General features: G+C 31.7%; 1 protein-coding gene across 18 annotated transcripts in view; it reads left to right on the plus strand.

Annotated features, from left to right (window-relative positions):
- The window catches only part of LOC106868936 (paired box protein Pax-5), a 704,900-nt gene extending 688,925 nt beyond the window's left edge, over nt 1–15,975 (plus strand). For all 18 annotated transcript variants that reach the window (XM_089353975.1, XM_089353977.1, XM_089353979.1 and 15 more), the window contains 2 exons: nt 11,739–11,825; nt 15,102–15,975. In XM_089353975.1, coding sequence (XP_089210101.1) covers nt 11,739–11,825; nt 15,102–15,178 — 164 coding nt within the window. In that variant the 3' untranslated portion in view covers nt 15,179–15,975. The remainder of the gene's footprint in view (nt 1–11,738; nt 11,826–15,101) is intronic.
- Nucleotides 15,976–19,191: the final 3,216 nt, after the last annotated feature.

The following is a 19,191-nucleotide window of genomic DNA, read 5'->3' on the forward strand; positions in this document are numbered from 1 at the left end:
CTAATTGAATATTCCTTTCGACCCTAACAGCGAAAAGTACTGGGGACAATATAATGTACTAAAAACCTTAAAGGGTGGTGTCCAGGACAGTTGCAATCTATTATGAAACCATTAATTGAATATATTTATATACCATACTTATATATTGTGTTTCTGTTGAATATAATTAGTTATAATATGAATGAAAATAATCCCCAAAATCTTCCACTCTGAGATTTTGACTCCTCATTTCAGTCTTAGTTCTTGATATTTAGTTTTTTTAAAAAATATTTTATTATGTTCAAATAAAGCACTTGGCTAAGCACCATGCTCTTGAAATTAGAATGATCATACACGCTGTAATTCTCCGTTTAATAAAAGCTGTTGACAGCACTCTAGAAATGACAGAGAAAGAGAGTGAGAGAATGAGAGAGAAACATGCTTATGAACTGTTTTTATTAAATACAATCTCTGGTACTTTTGGAAGCGTTAATAAAGATAAAAATTCTCGTGTGTAAGTATGTGCTATTTTTGTGTGTATATATGTATGTATATATATATATATATAAAATGTTATTAAGTACATTTCCATTGAGAATATCAAAACGTAGATTAATAGCTTCAATGCAACACTCACTTTGTCTAGACTGAGCGGTATTTTTCAATGATATTTATCTAAAAAAAAAAAAAAAAGAAGGAAAAAATACATACATAAAATAAATTAAAATAAAAAATTATTCTGCGGCAATTTTTTATGGCACTATTTATGCTTTCCTAATAATAATAATAATAATAATAATAATAATAATAATAATAATAATAATAATAATAATAATCTAACTTTTTCAAGTGATTATGGCTATTCAATCTGCACTCATCTCCAGTTACTATACTCTAAATTTATATTTATATATGCATCGATCATCACACTGACAACACGTGTCTAACTTTGTTCATGTGTACATATAACAAAATATCTACTTTCTATTTCATACTAGCGCTAGTGTTTTCCACAATTGTCGCCGTCCTTAAGTCGAAATGCACTTTGCTTATATTCCATATTTGTTTAATCTTTGTTTTATGAATTGGTCTTTGGTTACAGTCGTAAGACTTTTTTTTAAAGACACGTGTTTTTAATCGTAACCCTGAAGCCTTCCAAATAATAGATACCAATATTTTTCCATTCGCCGAAATCCTAGTGATTCTGGAATGAATGTTAAATAATAAAACGGACTTAGCCGTGTCTGTATTTTGTCCTCTCTGTCAGTTGTGTAAATCATTATCTATTATGCTGAATTTTCATTTCTAGTGTACAATTACATTTTTCATCTGACACACACACACACACACACACACACACACACACACACACACACACAGACACATATATATATATATACGTATATATATGTATGCGAGTGTATGTATACATATATCTTTACACACACGCACATATGTGTGTGTATAGCGCAAGTATATTCACTTAAACATGAGCATTTCTGGAGCTTGGTTATATATTTAACGAGCAAAGTGTCTGTGTTGCAATGAAGGAGAGTGGGCACTGATTGTCTAATAGACAAACACACAGTTTAATCAGAGTTTACTGTCTAATTTTTGAAGCCATGTTGTTGTTGGTGTTGTTATTGCTTGTTATGTTTATCTTATTTATTTGTTGATACAATTGCTTTGGGTTAGGCTTGTCCGCAAATTGAAAGCGACAAAGTTCTGAAACGCATGGAGGATTCTGTAGAAAGAGTGTATGCGGGACTGGAACTGCGGACAACAGATTCAATCGGCCAAAACAAGGCGCTTCCTTTTATTGAAGATGAAAAGAAATTATGGTAGGCTGGCGGTCGATAAATCTTCAGTACTCATTAGATTTGAGGAAGTTGTGATCCGTCTGGTCGATATTGGAGGCAGTACGCCGAACGAAATTAATGGCATTCACCATTATGCTATTTTATTTTATTTTATCTTAGTTTCCAACCTTACTCATTTCTTTGGTCTAAAATAGTTGAATCCTTAAATTCGCTGCTCTCGTTGTTGGATCGCATGGCTAAATTTTTCATCTCATTGAAGTTAGCGGTAAATATATCAGCCATTTTTTAAATCTATTTTTTTAAAGCACTATTTTAATTTATCCATTTCTCATGCACATGGTCTTTTCCGCTTTGTTTTTCTTTCTATTTTAATAATAATAATAATGATGATGATGATGATGATAATAATAATAATAGCAATTATAATAATAATAATAATTATAAAATAAAAGACGGCGATGACAAAAACGATTTAACGGAAAGTAGTAAAATATGACAAATATGAATTAATTTTCAAGAAGGTAATTATCGAAGTGCATATGAAAGGGGATATGAAAATTCCTTATATATATATAAATAAATGATAGCGCGTGCATCGTAAATATCTGGGAACCGTAAGAATGCCAAATTAGCATTGTGTTAGTAATTCGAAAAATGAATCTGCTGTTGTATTAGGTGCCATTTGAGATGATGTACAAAGCAGAATCTGTTGTATCAGTTCTACTCAAGCTCCAGAATTGTCTGTTTGATATCCATAGATCGCACATACTCGAAAGGATTTTATTCCTAATATTTATCGAAGAGCGGGCCTGGACATCGTGGATGTGAAACAAACATCTTAAGCATTCAGAACGAGAGGCACAGAGAAAACTGTACTCATGTACATCTAAGTAGATTGTAACAATATGACATACTCAATGATCAATGAACCTGCCCGTTTTGGAAGTGAACCAACGGCTTTATGATTATAAGCTGGACTCTCCTAACCACTGGACCATGTGCTTTCGCTTTAACTCAATATTTGTAATGTAATATAACTGTATATGTAAGGCGGCGAGTTGGCAGAAACGCTAGCATGCCGGGCGAAATGCTTAGCGGTATTTCGTCTGTCTTTACGTTCTGAGTTCAAATTCCGCCGAGGTCGACTTTGCTTTCTTCTCTTCGAGGTCGATAAATTAAGTACAAGTTACATACTTCGGTAAATCTAATCAACTGGCCTCCTCCCCACAAATTTTGGGCCTTGTTTTCTAGAGTAGAAAAGAATATAACTGTATATGTTGAGTGTATGTACTTTATATTGTATCTGTGTGTGTATATATATATATTCTCCTTTTTAGTTGTTTCAGTCATTTTGACTGTGGCAATGCTGGAGCACCGCCTTTAGTCCAGGATTTATTCTTTGTATGCTTAATACTTATTCTATCGGTTCATTTTTGCCGAACTGCTAAGTTACGGGGACGTAAACACACCAACATCGGTTGTCAAGCGATGATGGGGGGGGGGGCAAGCACGGACACACACGCACACACACACACACACATATATATGACGGGCTTCTTTCGGTTTCCGTCTACCAAATACACTCACAAGGCTTAAGGCTTATATATATATAACAGTATGCCTATGTATAATATGGTGTATGTATATGTATTAATATAATATATATTACATTAAATATATATATGGATAATCGTAGACTGTACAATATGTATTATAGAAATGTTTCATCATATAATTTTTTTTTTGTTTTCATAAAATAGTTTAGGAAATCTTTAACAATTTTATACAATAAGTTTCTTTTTACGCCTATAGTATATCATGAGTATTTTCGTCTAGAATTAACATTCTAAATACAAACCATCTATTCATATTTTGAAGTTCATTATTCGTCTGTCCGTGGAATGCAGCGTGCGGTTTGCTTGCGCGTGTCTGTGTTTAATGAACTGGGATAAGCTGTTAGGAATAGATCGTCTTTTACTTTTGCGCCAGTTGATGTATTTAAAGAAAGTGACTGAATGACATATTATCAAGCAATTGCTGCCGTTCCTTATAAATAAAACTTTTACCGGAATTCTAACTAAGAAAAGAAAACAAGGAGACACGCGACTATTTCATATGGCTTCATTTACTTTCTTTTTCGCGTTTTCGCTTCCGCCCTTATCAACACCAATATAAGACATGACGTTTATGATAACCCTCCTCCCACCCATGAAATGAGTTGAGCAAATCTTCACACTTCTGCGGATGCTTTTCACTGTCTCTCTCTCTCACTCTCACTGTCTCTCTCTCTCTCTCTCTCTCTCTCTCACTATCTTACTTTCTCTCTCTCTCACTCTCTCTCACTATCTTACTCTCTCTCTCCCTACTGCATCTGTATCAAACTCTTCTTTTTTCCCATGGATGTGAATGGGTGGACTGGCAATGACCAGTGTCGGTAGCTCTGCTCTTCTACTACCTCGCCGAATAACTAACGGGTACACCGTTTATTTTATTTATTTATTATTTTTTCTATGAGCCCCTCTCATTTTTTTTTATTCCTTCTCCCATTTGTATTTTGTTCACACTTCTACAGTGGTCTTACACTTTACTTAACAGACAGTTTTAAATATTGGTGATGACAGATATTCATCCACCCTCTAATTTCTTATCACTAATCGCTGTTCTTCACCGCCTGACATTAGTCGCTAAGTTATAACCCACTGGCTTTATATGTCATAGTAAACACATACATTTATATACATTTGGCTCATAGGGATACACTTATTTATATATTAATAGATTACATTCTCATTGTACAGAATTGTGGTGGTGGGGTAGTGGAGAAGCCTTCAAAATATGAAACAGATAATGTTTCTGATAACGTGTACGTATATCTTCCATTCATTACCCACATGGCTGCTCGAACCACAAGAAATAGCAGCAGAATATCCTAGAAATTACATACGTCAATGTTTATCACAGCGGTTCCTAGTCGGAGATACACGGAATTCAGGGTGTCCGCGATTTATATAGATTATTTTAAAGGGCTGTTGTGTAAAATGTTTATTTATTCAGTTACATATATTCATTCAAGTTCTTGTATTTTTCAACAAGAAATGAAAATGTACACAATTTGTTCCAATGTAATAGGCTTGTTGAATTGGTACATCTTTAAAAAGACTCGGTCCTTGTAGGATAGTTCATTAGGATAACCGAGTTGTTAGTAGTGATGTAGTTAGTAAGTACTGCTCTGCCACTTAGAATAACTCGAACATATTGGATAATGCTGTACAAAATATTATCCTTTGTCTAGAAATTATTTTATCGATCTCGTGAAACAGAAATTAAAGTCCACTTGGAATGAATGACAAAATATTTTGACAAATACATTTTATCGTCTTTTGCGAATACTCTCGTAACATGTGGGACTTCGTACAGTGTCAATCTATGAAATTTTATCCGTGGTAAAAGACTTGATATACATTGTGATCGAACTGTGAACCACGCAGTCTCGAATCGAACTTCATAACCACAGAATTATGTCTGACCATAGAATTATCACTCATTGTTTTAAGATTGAATTAAAAGAGAAAAATTTTAAAAAAGAACAATAAGGCAATATTTATGAAAATTAAACGTCAGTTCATAAGTGTGGTAACATTTCTCATCGAGTTTGATGAAATGGAGGTTAAACGTCTGTTTGAGACAGCCAAGCTTGAAAGAATTTCACTAACTACCATTAATGATAAAATATATTTTGGCTTATTTTACAGTAAACCATTAGTAATCATCCAGAGATTCGGACTTTTGACCAGACAACATTAATTGTCATGTAAAATAATGTTTTTTGCTTTTCTTCACTATTTTTTTTTCCAATTCAAGGATATGATGTTCTCTTGTAAAATATAGTTTTCTCTTTTGTTATCATAAAATTCCACCCATTTTGACTACCAAAACAAAGAAATATAATTTGGAAATTTATAATTTCAATATTTCAATTTTAGATTAGTGTCGTTGTTATAAAATATATTTTTCTGGGGTAGGTGGGTTGATGGTAGAAGTGCTGTTTTCTTTTCATTCATATATTTAGTTTTTAGACTTTTATCTTACAACCAAACCTTCTTCTTCTTCTTCTTCTTCTTCTTCTTCTTCTTCTTCTTCTTCTTCTTCTTCTTTTTCTTCTTCTTCTTCTTCTTCTTCTTCTTCTTCTTCTTCTTCTTCTTCTTCTTCTTCTTCTTCTTCTTCTTCTTCTTCTTCTTCTAATTATTATTATTATTATTATTATTATTATTATTATTATTATTATTATTATTATTATTACTATTGGAAGGAAGAGAAGGGTGAAAGATTACCATTAGAGTGGCAAGTAAGATTCCTTCCAGTTTTTAACTGCGAATCTTTGTATTCGGCGCTGAAATTTCGTTCTGATCGATTTTATCTTTCATCATTCCAGATCGATAAATTAAACTACCAGTAATATAGTGGGGTAAATTTAATCAGCTACACTTTTATCTTCATGTATGATCATGTGCCCATGTTAAAAATCAACATTATTAAGACGGCAAATGGCAAAAATGATTGAAAGGCAAACAAACTGTCTTGCGGTATTTAATTATTTTGAATCCAAATCCTCACGATGTCGATTTTGCCTTTCATCGATAAAATATGTATAACCCAAGTACCAAGACTATTCCAACCGACTAAAAACGACATTTTATCAAAACTTTTGAAATCGATAGTACAATTTAATTTTACTTTCTTGATTTCTTTTTAAAATGTTTATTTCATAATCTTTCTATGACTGATGGGAAAACAGAAATCTCTCTATGAATCGCAGTTTAAGATCTCTTTGGCTTGCCTTTTTCTTCCTCCTACTTCTCCTTCTTTCTCTTCGTCACATCTTTTAATCTATCGCACTCCCCCCACTAGCCTCGTATACTTGGTGTACTGTAGTTCGTGCTGCTGGCATAACTTGGCCTTGTTTAGCATTCACCATGATGAGGTGGTCTCCGTTAATCGTCTCTCAGATGACATTCTAGTGACAACTTGACGGAGCAGTCTTTACGCAACAGTGCATTCTACGACAGACCGCCAAGGTTATAATTATAGTTTATGTCCTTGCAGTCAAATTTATAACGGTATAAAATGAACGAGACGATAGTTTAGTAGATGTATAGGTAGATAAGAAAGATATGTAGTCAGTTAACGAAAAGACTACGACATTTCAGAAACAACCAGAACTTCGTACTAGATATATAGTGCACTTCAGGTGCTTTATTTCTAGAACTATAACTAATTTTAAAAGATTTTAATAATTAAAAGTACCGATGGAGAGGGTCTCTGCATGGTCAATCGAACCGCTAGAAATAGCGAATAAAATCACAATTAAATCATAGGGTTGGATGTAAAAAATAAAAACATTTTAAAATCATGGAAAGTGTACTGTATAATGAAGTTTGATATAAATTTTCTGTAAAGACAGGAACGCTACAGCCACAGTGCCATTTGGAACATAAAAACCTGAATATTAATTTTGAAAACGAAGCATTTGCTGTATCCATTTTGATGCTTATATACTCAATATTTTTCCTATTGGTAAAACTACAATAAACTATTTGTGTAATAATATATATATTTACAAGAAGAAGAAAAACAACGCAAAAAATAAGTGGTAAAAAGAAACCCAGAACAAAAGGATTAAGTTTTGATATTCTGCATAAGTGCAGCATACTGATGTCTTTTACACGCTATACATCAACCGATAGAACTGACATTGATATATAACATAAGAAACTAAGGGTCTAACAATAATAGAAATAAAACAAAAGAAAAGAATGGAAAATGAAACAGAACAATAATCGCACTAAAAAGTGTACGGACACACTTGCATGTGTATGTGTGTGTGCATATAATATAGCTATATGTATAATGTGTTTACGCGTATCTATGTGTGTGTGAGTGCTCGTGTGTGCATATCTATGTGTGTGTGTATAATAGAGAAAGAGAGAGAGAGAGGAAAAAGAGGGTCAAAAACAGAAAAAGAGAGATATGTTTACATATCTATAAAGATATGGGAATATATGTGTACATTAGTTTATCTATGTGTGTTTGTGTGTGTATGAATGTGTGTATAAATGGCTGTAAAATATTATATACCTCTGCGATTCCAAGTTTTTCATAGGCAGTTCCTTGTTTTGTAACGCAACATTAATCCTCAGTGTAAACTGGTTACTTGTATATTAAATGGCTTCTTTATTAACGATTGCTTAAAAGGAAAAAAAAAGTATGCAGCCATATGTCTGCTATGCAATGGAAGTAACGTGCGCACACACACACACACACACACACACACACACACACACACACACACACACACACACACACACACACACACACACACACACACACACAAACATGTTTAGCTTTATATAGCTATAAAAATCGCGTAAACATGTCACTGTATTCAGGTATTTATTCTTTCAATAAGACAATAGCTATCTCGCAGTTTAGCTATTCAGACCTGTGTTTTAATACCAGAATAACTAAATGAAAAATATGTTGATTTAAATGACAGAAGTCAGATATTGACAGAAAGTTAGAAAATTTGGTTGTTAGCTATATTTATTCTTATAATTTATCGTAACTTGTTAGTTACTGAAGAAATGACATACATTTCTCTATTATATCTAAATCTTATGGAATATAAAGTTCATACATACATACATACATACATACATGCATACATACATACATACATACATACATTTATTATTATTATTATTATTATTATTATTATTATTAATTCGGTTGACTTTGCCTTTCATCCTTTCGGGGTACGATGAAATAAGTATCAGGTACACACTGCGGTCGATGTAATCGACTTAATCCCCTCCCCCAGATTTGAGACCTTGTGCTTCCAGTAGAAAAGATTATTATTATTATTATTATTATTATTATTATTATTATTATTATTATTATTATTATTATTATTATTATTATTATTTACTGCTGCGTTTCTGAATTTTCAGCAGTTGTTAAGAAGTTAAGAAGGATGCAGTTGTTAAGTTCTCTAAAAGAATTGAAAGTTAATTATATCTATATTTCCCGTTGAAATTATGGACATTAATTCTATATCACAACGTTATGTAATAGGTTATTTTTCATGAGAGTGAACACTTTAATTGACATATATATATATATATATATATATATATATATATATATATATATATATATATATATAGCTTTAAACCTACTAAGTCTTAGATCATCTCAAGTTACACCAATTATTATATTGTGGCAGAAAAGAATATTACAGTTCTACTTTGGCTCTCATTCAGTCGACTTCAGCATTCACTATTTTCAGTGTCAAAGTTTTCTGATCTGTCTTTTTCTCTTTTGTCATAAGAAGAAACGAACAAACGAAAAGCAAGAAAGTATTATCGAAAAATAACTAAGGGCTTTATCTGCTATCAACGATGTCTAATATCACGGAGCAGAACTGGTGTCAAATCATTTATCTGGTCTCCCCAAGTTTCTGTCAAGTTAATCGATCTCTGAACTATGACAACATTAATTTTTGATATCCTCTAATTCATATATCATTTTCTGATTGAAATATAATTTACTAAACATCTTCCTATTGTCTGATATAATGATGTGTCGTTCTAGTGTCATCAGATAAATATGTCATGTCAGCTCGCATTTTGTCCGAGCATATAGCATATGTTCGACGACAATCCCATCAAAACGTTTTGGCTAATGCTTTATACGACGGTCACCAATTCTCTTGAGAATTGCGCCGTTCAGTTCAGAGCAGCAATTGGTCACGCAGTTTAGGAAAACTTCAGATTTTTTGATTTGATAGGAGTAGAATGGAAAGATTTGTCTCTAGGGCCACTTTCATCCAACTGCTTTATTTGCATGATGTCTGACAGCATTGCGCATGGAATTTTTTCTGCAAACAGATTAATAAGCTTATATTACACGTCTCTGAACAAATGAGACATTTAAACTACATTACAACAAACAATTCTGATCAATTTCAAACGTTTCCAAATAAAGAGCTATGAAAAGACATTATTATCACTGATTATAGACAGATATCCTCCTCCTCCTCCTCTTCATCATCATCATCATCATCACCATCATCACCATCATCATCATCATCATCATCATCATCATCATCATCATTATTAAAGCTGCGAGCTGGCAGAGTCAATATAATCGACTAGCGGCTCAGGACTTGTGCTTATAATAAAAAAGATTATTCCTTGGATTAACTGATTTATTAAAAATAGATAAAATTTTAGTGATATTTCTTGCAGCGCTTTATCATCTAAGTTTTTGTTATGTCTCAAGCTATCTAGCACCTTCGGATGATCGCTACTCAACCGCTACACGACTGCTACTCAACACTCCTATCACGGTCAGACTACCTCTATTTATATGTCTTGGGAGATCCTACTTCTTCGCTTGGGGCGTCGACGTAACAGTTTTAATCAACATTGCTATTAATTTTTGTGATGTTGATAAAGTAAATTAACTAGCCAAGTACTAGAGTCGACATAATCAGTAGACCCCTACCCGCACAAATTTCTAGCGTTGTGTTTCTTTAAAAAAATAATCATTCTTATTTTTACATAAATTATAAATGTCAAAATCGATAAAGCATACACAAAACCTGTTACACAATGATTTCAAATGCCGTAGGGGTTAATTTTTTTATTTTCTATCCACCTAGTGTTGGCAAAATAAGTAAGTGTCAAATATTGGAATCAGTACACTTTCTCAAAACGTGTACCCTTTTGGCAAATTCTAAAACATTTTTCTGTTTGTTTCTTAAACATTTGACATATGTTGGAGTGTTAAGTTTTAAATGGCCTTAACGATGGAAAAAATCGAAGACATATATTTATGAATCATGACAGGATTTTCAAAATTCATAATAGCTGGAATTATCATGGGTTCCGCTTGTAATTATCATGGTTGGCAAAATTTGTAAAGCACATGTGTAGTAAAATATGAGCCAGTCAAGAACTCACGTTGATTATACCGCCAAATTCATTTCCACCAAATTGTTTGCCTTATTTGAGCTTCAAAATGATTAACACTTGTTATCAATGTAATATGAAGAAGTCGTAGAATTGATATATTTCCAGTGTAAATATCTTTCAGTCAAGTTGGGTCTCTCTCCTTTGAGTATTCCAATTCCTTCATCATTCGATTCTCTAGTATCCTTTAAACAAATACCCAGCTGTTTGGTTCACTCACACATACAAATTTTTTGATTTTACTATAATCATGAGTGAACAAAAGAAGCTTGACCAGGTCAACCTGCTAAGAATAATAGCCAAATTCCTTGATCATAGCCTTTCGACTTGAAAACAGAAAGACACACACACAAACAAACCACAATACACCACAGATGTATATAGTGTCTATCTTATGTGTAAAATACATGGTCGGAGTTTTAAAAGTAATTTATTCATATTTTTTCTCTCTCTTTCTTAGTTGTTTGTATTCTGGTCAGTCCTGATTGAGGAAATCTATGACTAAATATGTTACAGCATTGATGATTTGTCCTCTTTATACATCAAAGACTAATGTTGTCCATTGAACATTTTAAAGAGGGTAGGGTGTTTCTCAACTAGATATGTGATCATTCAGACTGCTATTTCTTGCAGTTTGATTGATCATTTATCTGTCTAGTATTCACCAGAAAAGCCTTGGTTGAAAGACAAATCTAAAATAGTTGACTTAAAAAGCAAAAAAAAAAAAAAAACCTGCATGTTATTAATGAAATAATGTATTATTTATTTGTATTTGATGCCGTTGTTTCTTTTTAATAGCTAATTCTATAACTAAATTCATGAATTAAATATTTTCTTGAATTACTGCAAATTAGATACAACTCATGAATTGAAATTCTAACGTTCTTTTTCGATTTTATTTCTTCAGCAAATGACTATGCCAATAATTACGGTGCTGCCCCAGCGTACGGCTCCTACTCGTATAGCGAACCATGGGTCAGATATCCTATTAATAGTAAGTATCTTTTATTTCACTTTGTTTTTATTACGTAAAACTTCCGCCCACACCCAATTTTGTTAGCACAACAACAGAAATAACATTCTTCTTTTTTTGCCGGGTGTAAAATCTCAATGCTAACAGAATAAGGAATTGGCAGTTGGAATGATCATACTTTTCTCAAAACAATAACAATTCATTAAAGAGAAGCGGTACGTTGGGCATGAGTCTTCTAGAATATACTCAGGTCAATAAAAGCTTTATGATGCGATTTGGTGAACAAAACTAAGAGAGATCATGTGCGCGCATATCATGTAGGTATGTACGCGTGTATGTTTCTCCTTGTCTTAACATCATACGAAAAATGTAAACAAGAGTTCCTGTTTCACAGTTAGTGCTGTATTTTACATGAGAACATGTCCAACCATAAGAAAATAATACTGTGAGAGTGTAAAGACAGTTAATGTAGAAAATCTACCTCAACGAACTCCATATGATTCACGCAAGCCTAGGAAACTGAATGTTAAAAAGATACTGCTGCTGATATTGATGAAACGGCTTCAGCCGAAAACTGAATCTGGTCTCAGCTTGTTAAAAGAATTATCTCTTGTCCTTTTATGCTTGACATTATTGTATGTCTCACAACAACCTTATTTTCTGCATTGTTAATATGTTGAAGGCACGTGGTTTGGAAGTTACGGTCATAAAATCGTGACTTTGATTCCTGGTGGCGCATTGTATCCTTCAGTAAGACAATTTATTTCAGGTTGCTCCAGACTTCTCAGCTAGCAAAAGCGAGTAGTGTCTCCGTGTCACGCTGAATCTCACTGAGAACTGCGTTAAGCGTATGCATGTTTGCGGAGTGCTCAACCACTTGCCCGATAATTTCACGAGCAGGCTGTTCCGTTAATCAGATCATTTGGAAACTTATCCGTCGCGAGCGACAGAGTGCTAGTCCCCATGTTCTGCAACTCCCCAAAAAACATAAAAACAGTATTGAAGTAAAATAAGCTATTCAGGTGTCCGCAATAGTTATTTTCCAGTTAAACAGTCACATCATCTTAAAATTGATTACATACACAAATAGCAAGTTCAGTGAGGAAAAACGGCACAAGTAGCTGAAACAACGATTCGCTGTAAGAAGACATGGCTCTTTACTCTCAGGAAGATAAGAAAGAACTGGATAGTAAATCTTCACAAGAGAATCCTGCTCATGCAAATGCTTCGATAACATCTTTTAAAAGGCCACCAACTGTGACGTCAAAAAGTGATGATTAGCAATCTTTGAATTCTTATGTTACAAAAGAGTTTTATATAAGCCACTAGTTACACAAACACAAACACGCGTGTTTGTGTAACATATATACATATATATATATATATATGTATATGTATATATACGTGTATGTATATATATATATATGTATATATTTAAATATATATGTATGTATATATATATATATATATATATATATATATATATATATATATATATATATATATATATATATATATATATATATATATATATATATGCATATATATATATATATATATATATATATATATATATATATATATATATATATATATATATATATATATATATATATATATATATATATATATATATTGCGTGTGTGTGTGTGTGTGTATCACGGAGATGTACTTGCATAGTAAGTGAACTGATCTGAGATCGTGTGCTGGAACGAAAACAATTGCAGCGTGGAAGGCGTTTATAAGCCATTTAAGAAACACACAAAAACCGTTGGATTCACTTCAACATTTAAATTTAATTTGACAATATTTTCGTCGCTTTGAGACCGCGACTTGTTCACTGTCAAAATTCCGTGCTGCACGGAATTTTGTCAGTGAAGAGGCCGCGGTTAAATGTTGAAGTGAATCTAATGGTTCTTGTGTGTTTCTTAAATGGCTTATAAACACCTTCCACGCTGCAATTATATATGTATATCTCTTTTACTCTTTTACTAGTTTCAGTCAATTGACTGCGGCCATGCTGGAGCACCGCCTTTAGTCGAGCAAATCGACCCCAGAACTTATTCTTTGTAAGCCTAGTACTTATTCTATCGGTCTCTTTGTGCCGAACCGCTAGATTACGGGGACGTAAACACACCAGCATCGGTTGTCAAACGATGGTGCGGGGACAAACACAGACACACATACATATATATATATATATATATATATATATATATATATACATATACAACGGGCTTCTTTCAGTTTCCGTCTACCAAATCCACTCACAAGGCTTTGGTCGGCCCGAGGCTATAGTAGAAGACACTTGCCCAAGGTGCCACGCAGTGGGAATGAACCCGGAACCATGTGGTTGGTAAGCAAGCTACTTACCACACAGCCATGTGTATGTATATGCATATATATATGTTATATATATAAGTATATATATGTGTATATGTATATGTATATATATATATATATATATATATATATATATATATATATATATATATATATATAAGTATAATTATTACAAATTAAAAGGGTAAAGGATTATCAATTTATTAATTCATTAATAAATCAACAATTAATAATTAATAATTTTTACCAAGCCCATCGGTATGTAAGCACCATTATTGGTGGAGAACTTATTTAAAAGCTCATATATATTTATAAACATATTTATGTTTATATATAAGTATATATATATATGTGTGTATATATATATATATATGTACATATGCATATATATATATATATATATATATATATATATATATATATATATATATATGTATATATACGGGTGTATATATATATATATATATATATATATATATATATATATATATATATATATATATATATATGTATATATATATATATGTAGGTATATATATTGTCCTTGCCTTCGAAACGCGTAGATGGAACAGGCACAACTGATGAATGGAAATATTCTTCATGTTGCATGTCTCGTTTCTCTGTTAGTTTTTTTTTTCCTTGTTCGAAAAAAAGTTCGTTTTCTATTTCGTCTTTATGTTTTCATATTCATATATATATTCATATATATATATATATATATATATATATATATATATACACTCATATATGTGTCAATCTTTACATGTCTGTTAAATGTTTATAAATGTCTTAGGTGCTTCATGGTCCTTATGGAAGCAGTATTTTTCAAGAACAGTGTTTGTAAATTCTTAATACAAAGTCCGTATAAAACAATTTTATTCTTGTTTGCGCATGTTCAATATAATTCAATGTAATTTTGAAATAATATTTCTCTTGCTTGTTTTTTATTTTTAGATTCGCCGTACTATTACACGCCGTCAATCCGACCTGGTGATCCGGTCAGCTCCGTGGCCAGTTCATCGAAGACGTAAAGAAATTGTTTGTTTATTGCTTGAAATATTTAAAGTAACTCTACAGTCTCCTCTCCAGAAATAACATGTTGTTCTACTGAAGTCTCTTTTGATGGTTTTTGACCAAGTTCCAATATTTTGACGAATCCTGAGGTCCTATTTTCTGTTATTACAAAGTTAAAACAAACAAGAATATTTTTAATAGTTTGAATGAATGAAAAAATAAAAAAACAAAATACAAAATAAACAACCTAAATCATAATAATTACAATACTCTGGATTGTCTGAAAACGGAAGAAATATAAAAATGAACAACGATGATAATAACAGCGACAACCTATTATATTTTCTTTAATTATCGGAAAAAATGCAACATTATTACGACAGCGTTAATTGCTAAAAATAAACGCCATATCAGATTTGATTTCAATAAAATCTTGATATTAATAAACTAAGCAAAATATTGAAAAGAACTGAATTCTGAATATTCAACATTTCCATGCAAATCTATATAAGCTATGTGGAAAGGGTAAATTGGAAATTTATGTATGTGTATATACATACATACATACATATATATATATATATATATATATATATATATATATATATATATATATATAAAATAATAATAATGATATTAATAATGATAATAAAACGAAGCCTATTCATTCAGCCAGTCAAATTAATGCATTTAACATTCGTTAGTAGTCATTTCCAATCTACAGCTATCATCTCAAAACAAAAACGTTCTTGACATGGGCAGCGAAAGTCTGAACAAAAATCATACATAGGAATATATAAACTGTAAATCCATTTGTTTTGCTTCGTTATTTCTTCACCCTTCTACATTGTATTATTTTACGATTCTTTTTCTTTTGTTTGTTTTTCTAAATTTACCTCACCACTGATTTTCTTTTATCTAATCGGTTGTACTTATTTGATTGCTGTATGTAAATGATGATGCTAGTAACAATAATGATAATAGTGCAAACAAAATAAATCGGACCTAGGACATTCCAGATAACAACAATTCAATGCAATAAAAAATATATAAATAGATTGGTGACACCATCTGGAAAGCTAAAATTAAATTTGCTCGAAAGAGAGAGACAAATGAAAGAAGAGAAATGTCAGCAAAATATTGTCATCGTCATTGCTGCTTGTTTATTACAGACCAGATGTAGGAAACAATCGCTTAATGACGATGTGGAAAAGGAGGAAGAGGCGGAAAAGATAGCAACAATAACCCTGTAAACTGCTGCAGCAGATATTTCAAAGGGGAGTTGAACAAAAGGGACCGAAGTATGAGAAAGCAGGGGCATAAATATTAGGGTTACATTTAAGAATGCTTCTAAAATGGCTGACCAAATTCATGGCATAAGGACACAATGATTTTAATTTTTATTACGTACTTGTTATGTAACGTCTTCGAACCAAAAAGAAGTAAAGAAAGAAAAAACATGTGTATATTATAGGAAGGAAGACATAACGATATCATTGAAAATGAAAGGAAGAAAAGAGAATATTTTGAGGCTCAAGATATTCGTGGAACAAAAATATAACAGAAACTTCGAAGATTTTCGTAGACCAAGTATTTTAATTTCTTTTTATTGTAAAAAATTGGAAAAATAACATTATAAAACCCCATCAAAATCAAACACACAACCACAACAATTAAATAAAACAACATGCATTAAAAATTTAAATAAACTTATATTAAGAAGAAAAATAACTGTGAAGAATGAGGAAGAAATCTATGTGAAAAATACATTCGTAATATTTTTATTTTATTTTCTGTTCTTCCGATGAAATGTGAAAAAAATAAGCTAAAACAAAATCTATTGAAACTGAAAAATTATGACATAATCAACCTTTATTAGATTGTTTACTTGACCAATAATCCTTGGACGATGAATCCCTCCACTGCTGCAAGTATAGTGGGATGACAAATGATTCTGGTTGAAGTATAAATATTACTTGGTGAATGTTATAGGGCCAACGGGTGTTTCAGTAGTGGAAATGTCTGCTCTCTTTCTGTTTTTCCAAATATAAGAAAAACTATACGTTAAAATATATTTTTTTTTAGTCACACATAAACTTAATTTCTGATTTTTTTAAAAATAAGATGTATTGAATATTAAGATCAACCCGAAGGGAAAATGAGACATTGAATATGTAAGCTGTGAAGTTTGTATTAGTAAATTTTTTAAAAAGCTGACGACGAGATGGATTTGCGAATCATTTTCGTTTCATTGTCTGCGTTGAAGCTATAATACTCCACGAGACTACTTGCCTATACCGTCGGGACTGGCATAAACATCAAAACATCCGTTTTCTCGTCTTTATAAATCTGAATGAGGTTTTGAGCCTAGTCAAATTTAATATTTATCTCTTACCTTCTCGTAAATTAATGATAATTTTATATACATTATTTTGTATATTTTCATTTATTTAAAAAATATGTTCGTACCTTGAGATAAGATACGATGAATATTGAAAAGTAAATTGATGAAATAATGCATATTCGAACAATGAAACTGGGAGACATTTATTTTCGGTATTTATTAGCTGCACTTTCAGATGAATTTATGATTATGTGCATTTATTTCTTGTTTTAAACATTCATTTAGTTAGTTTATATTTTCTTCCTAGCATATATATGACAGAAGGTTTGGTAATTATCTTAGATCATAATTCTTCGGCAATTTATTTTAAAAGGATTCCTTATTTTGTATTACAAATTAATAACTGAGAGCGGCGCCTATGATTTTTTCTGTTAAAAATTGCAATTCTTATTCTTTTCTTCAATTCTTTCTCCCTACGTCCACACATGAGCTACCAAATCACTTAAGACTTTTACTTTTAGCAGCCAAAGAAAGGAAAGAAAAAGCGATAGTAAAAATTGCATCTGTTTAATAATTTCTGTTAGTTTCATTTAAACTAATTTTAAATCAAATAACTATAAACTCATCATCCTGAACTGCAACGATATAAATTTCATTTTAAATTTGATGAAAATATGTATGTTTATAAATCTAAATCCGGCTGCGCATTCGTTTGTTATTTTTTAATCCATTAACAACGTGATTAGTGACTATGTAAGGATAAGCACACGCAGACACACACACAAAAGTGTTTTTCTGTAAAAGTATTTATGAAAAAAAGAAACAAAAAAAAAAACAATTCAATATTAAACTGAAAGAATAATTCATACTTTTAGTTGAGTATATATTTATGAAACTTTTTCTAGCATAAGCTTGACGGTGACTCCGAAGTTTTGGCCTGCTTGCCTTCGTCAAACTTTCAGACTTAAACGATTTGTGAAAATTGGAATGTGTGATATATATATATAATATGTATATATATAGGCAAATTGTTTTAAGAGAAAACTCATTCATTCTCTACACTTGAGCCAATTCTAGGCAGTATGCCTAAACGTAAAGAAGCTTTAGTTTCAAAACTTCCAACTAAGATCAGACCAAGGTAAACCATAAACTCAGCACATGGCAGATCGTAATTATGACTCACCTGTTTGAAGTAGGCCCACTTACGGTGATAGTATCAATAAACAAAGTCTCTAGGTGGCTGCACAACCCACTAGAATTCAAGAGATCCACATTGTATAATGTGGATCTTGACGGGCCAAGATACACCATGTCTGAATAAAGAGAGAATGGTCACTGATAAAACGTCTCTGAGCGCTGGCCCGCTTTATTAGGGATTTTATGAGGTTAACCAATAATTATAACTGAGAGCAATGTGAACGTTACCCCTTCCAATATGATATATGGTTATTGTAAATTATTAAAAGAATCCATATCTTGAATGGATTCGATTTTTTTAAATAAGTATATAAACTAAATTTTTATTTTGTAAATTTTGAAACACATTTATCCAAATGTGAGACTTATGTTCAAGACTTCTGTTTAAATTTATTGCATCTTTTGCATTCTCTCTTCTGTTATATTGACTAATTATAGCGAAATTTTACAATATTTAAAATCAGACTTTTAAAACTAATATTTGTATAT

Source organism: Octopus bimaculoides, chromosome 6 (genome assembly GCF_046866305.1).
Source record: "Octopus bimaculoides isolate indiv1 chromosome 6, ASM4686630v1, whole genome shotgun sequence".
In the NCBI taxonomy this organism is placed as follows: Eukaryota; Metazoa; Mollusca; class Cephalopoda; order Octopoda; family Octopodidae; genus Octopus; species Octopus bimaculoides.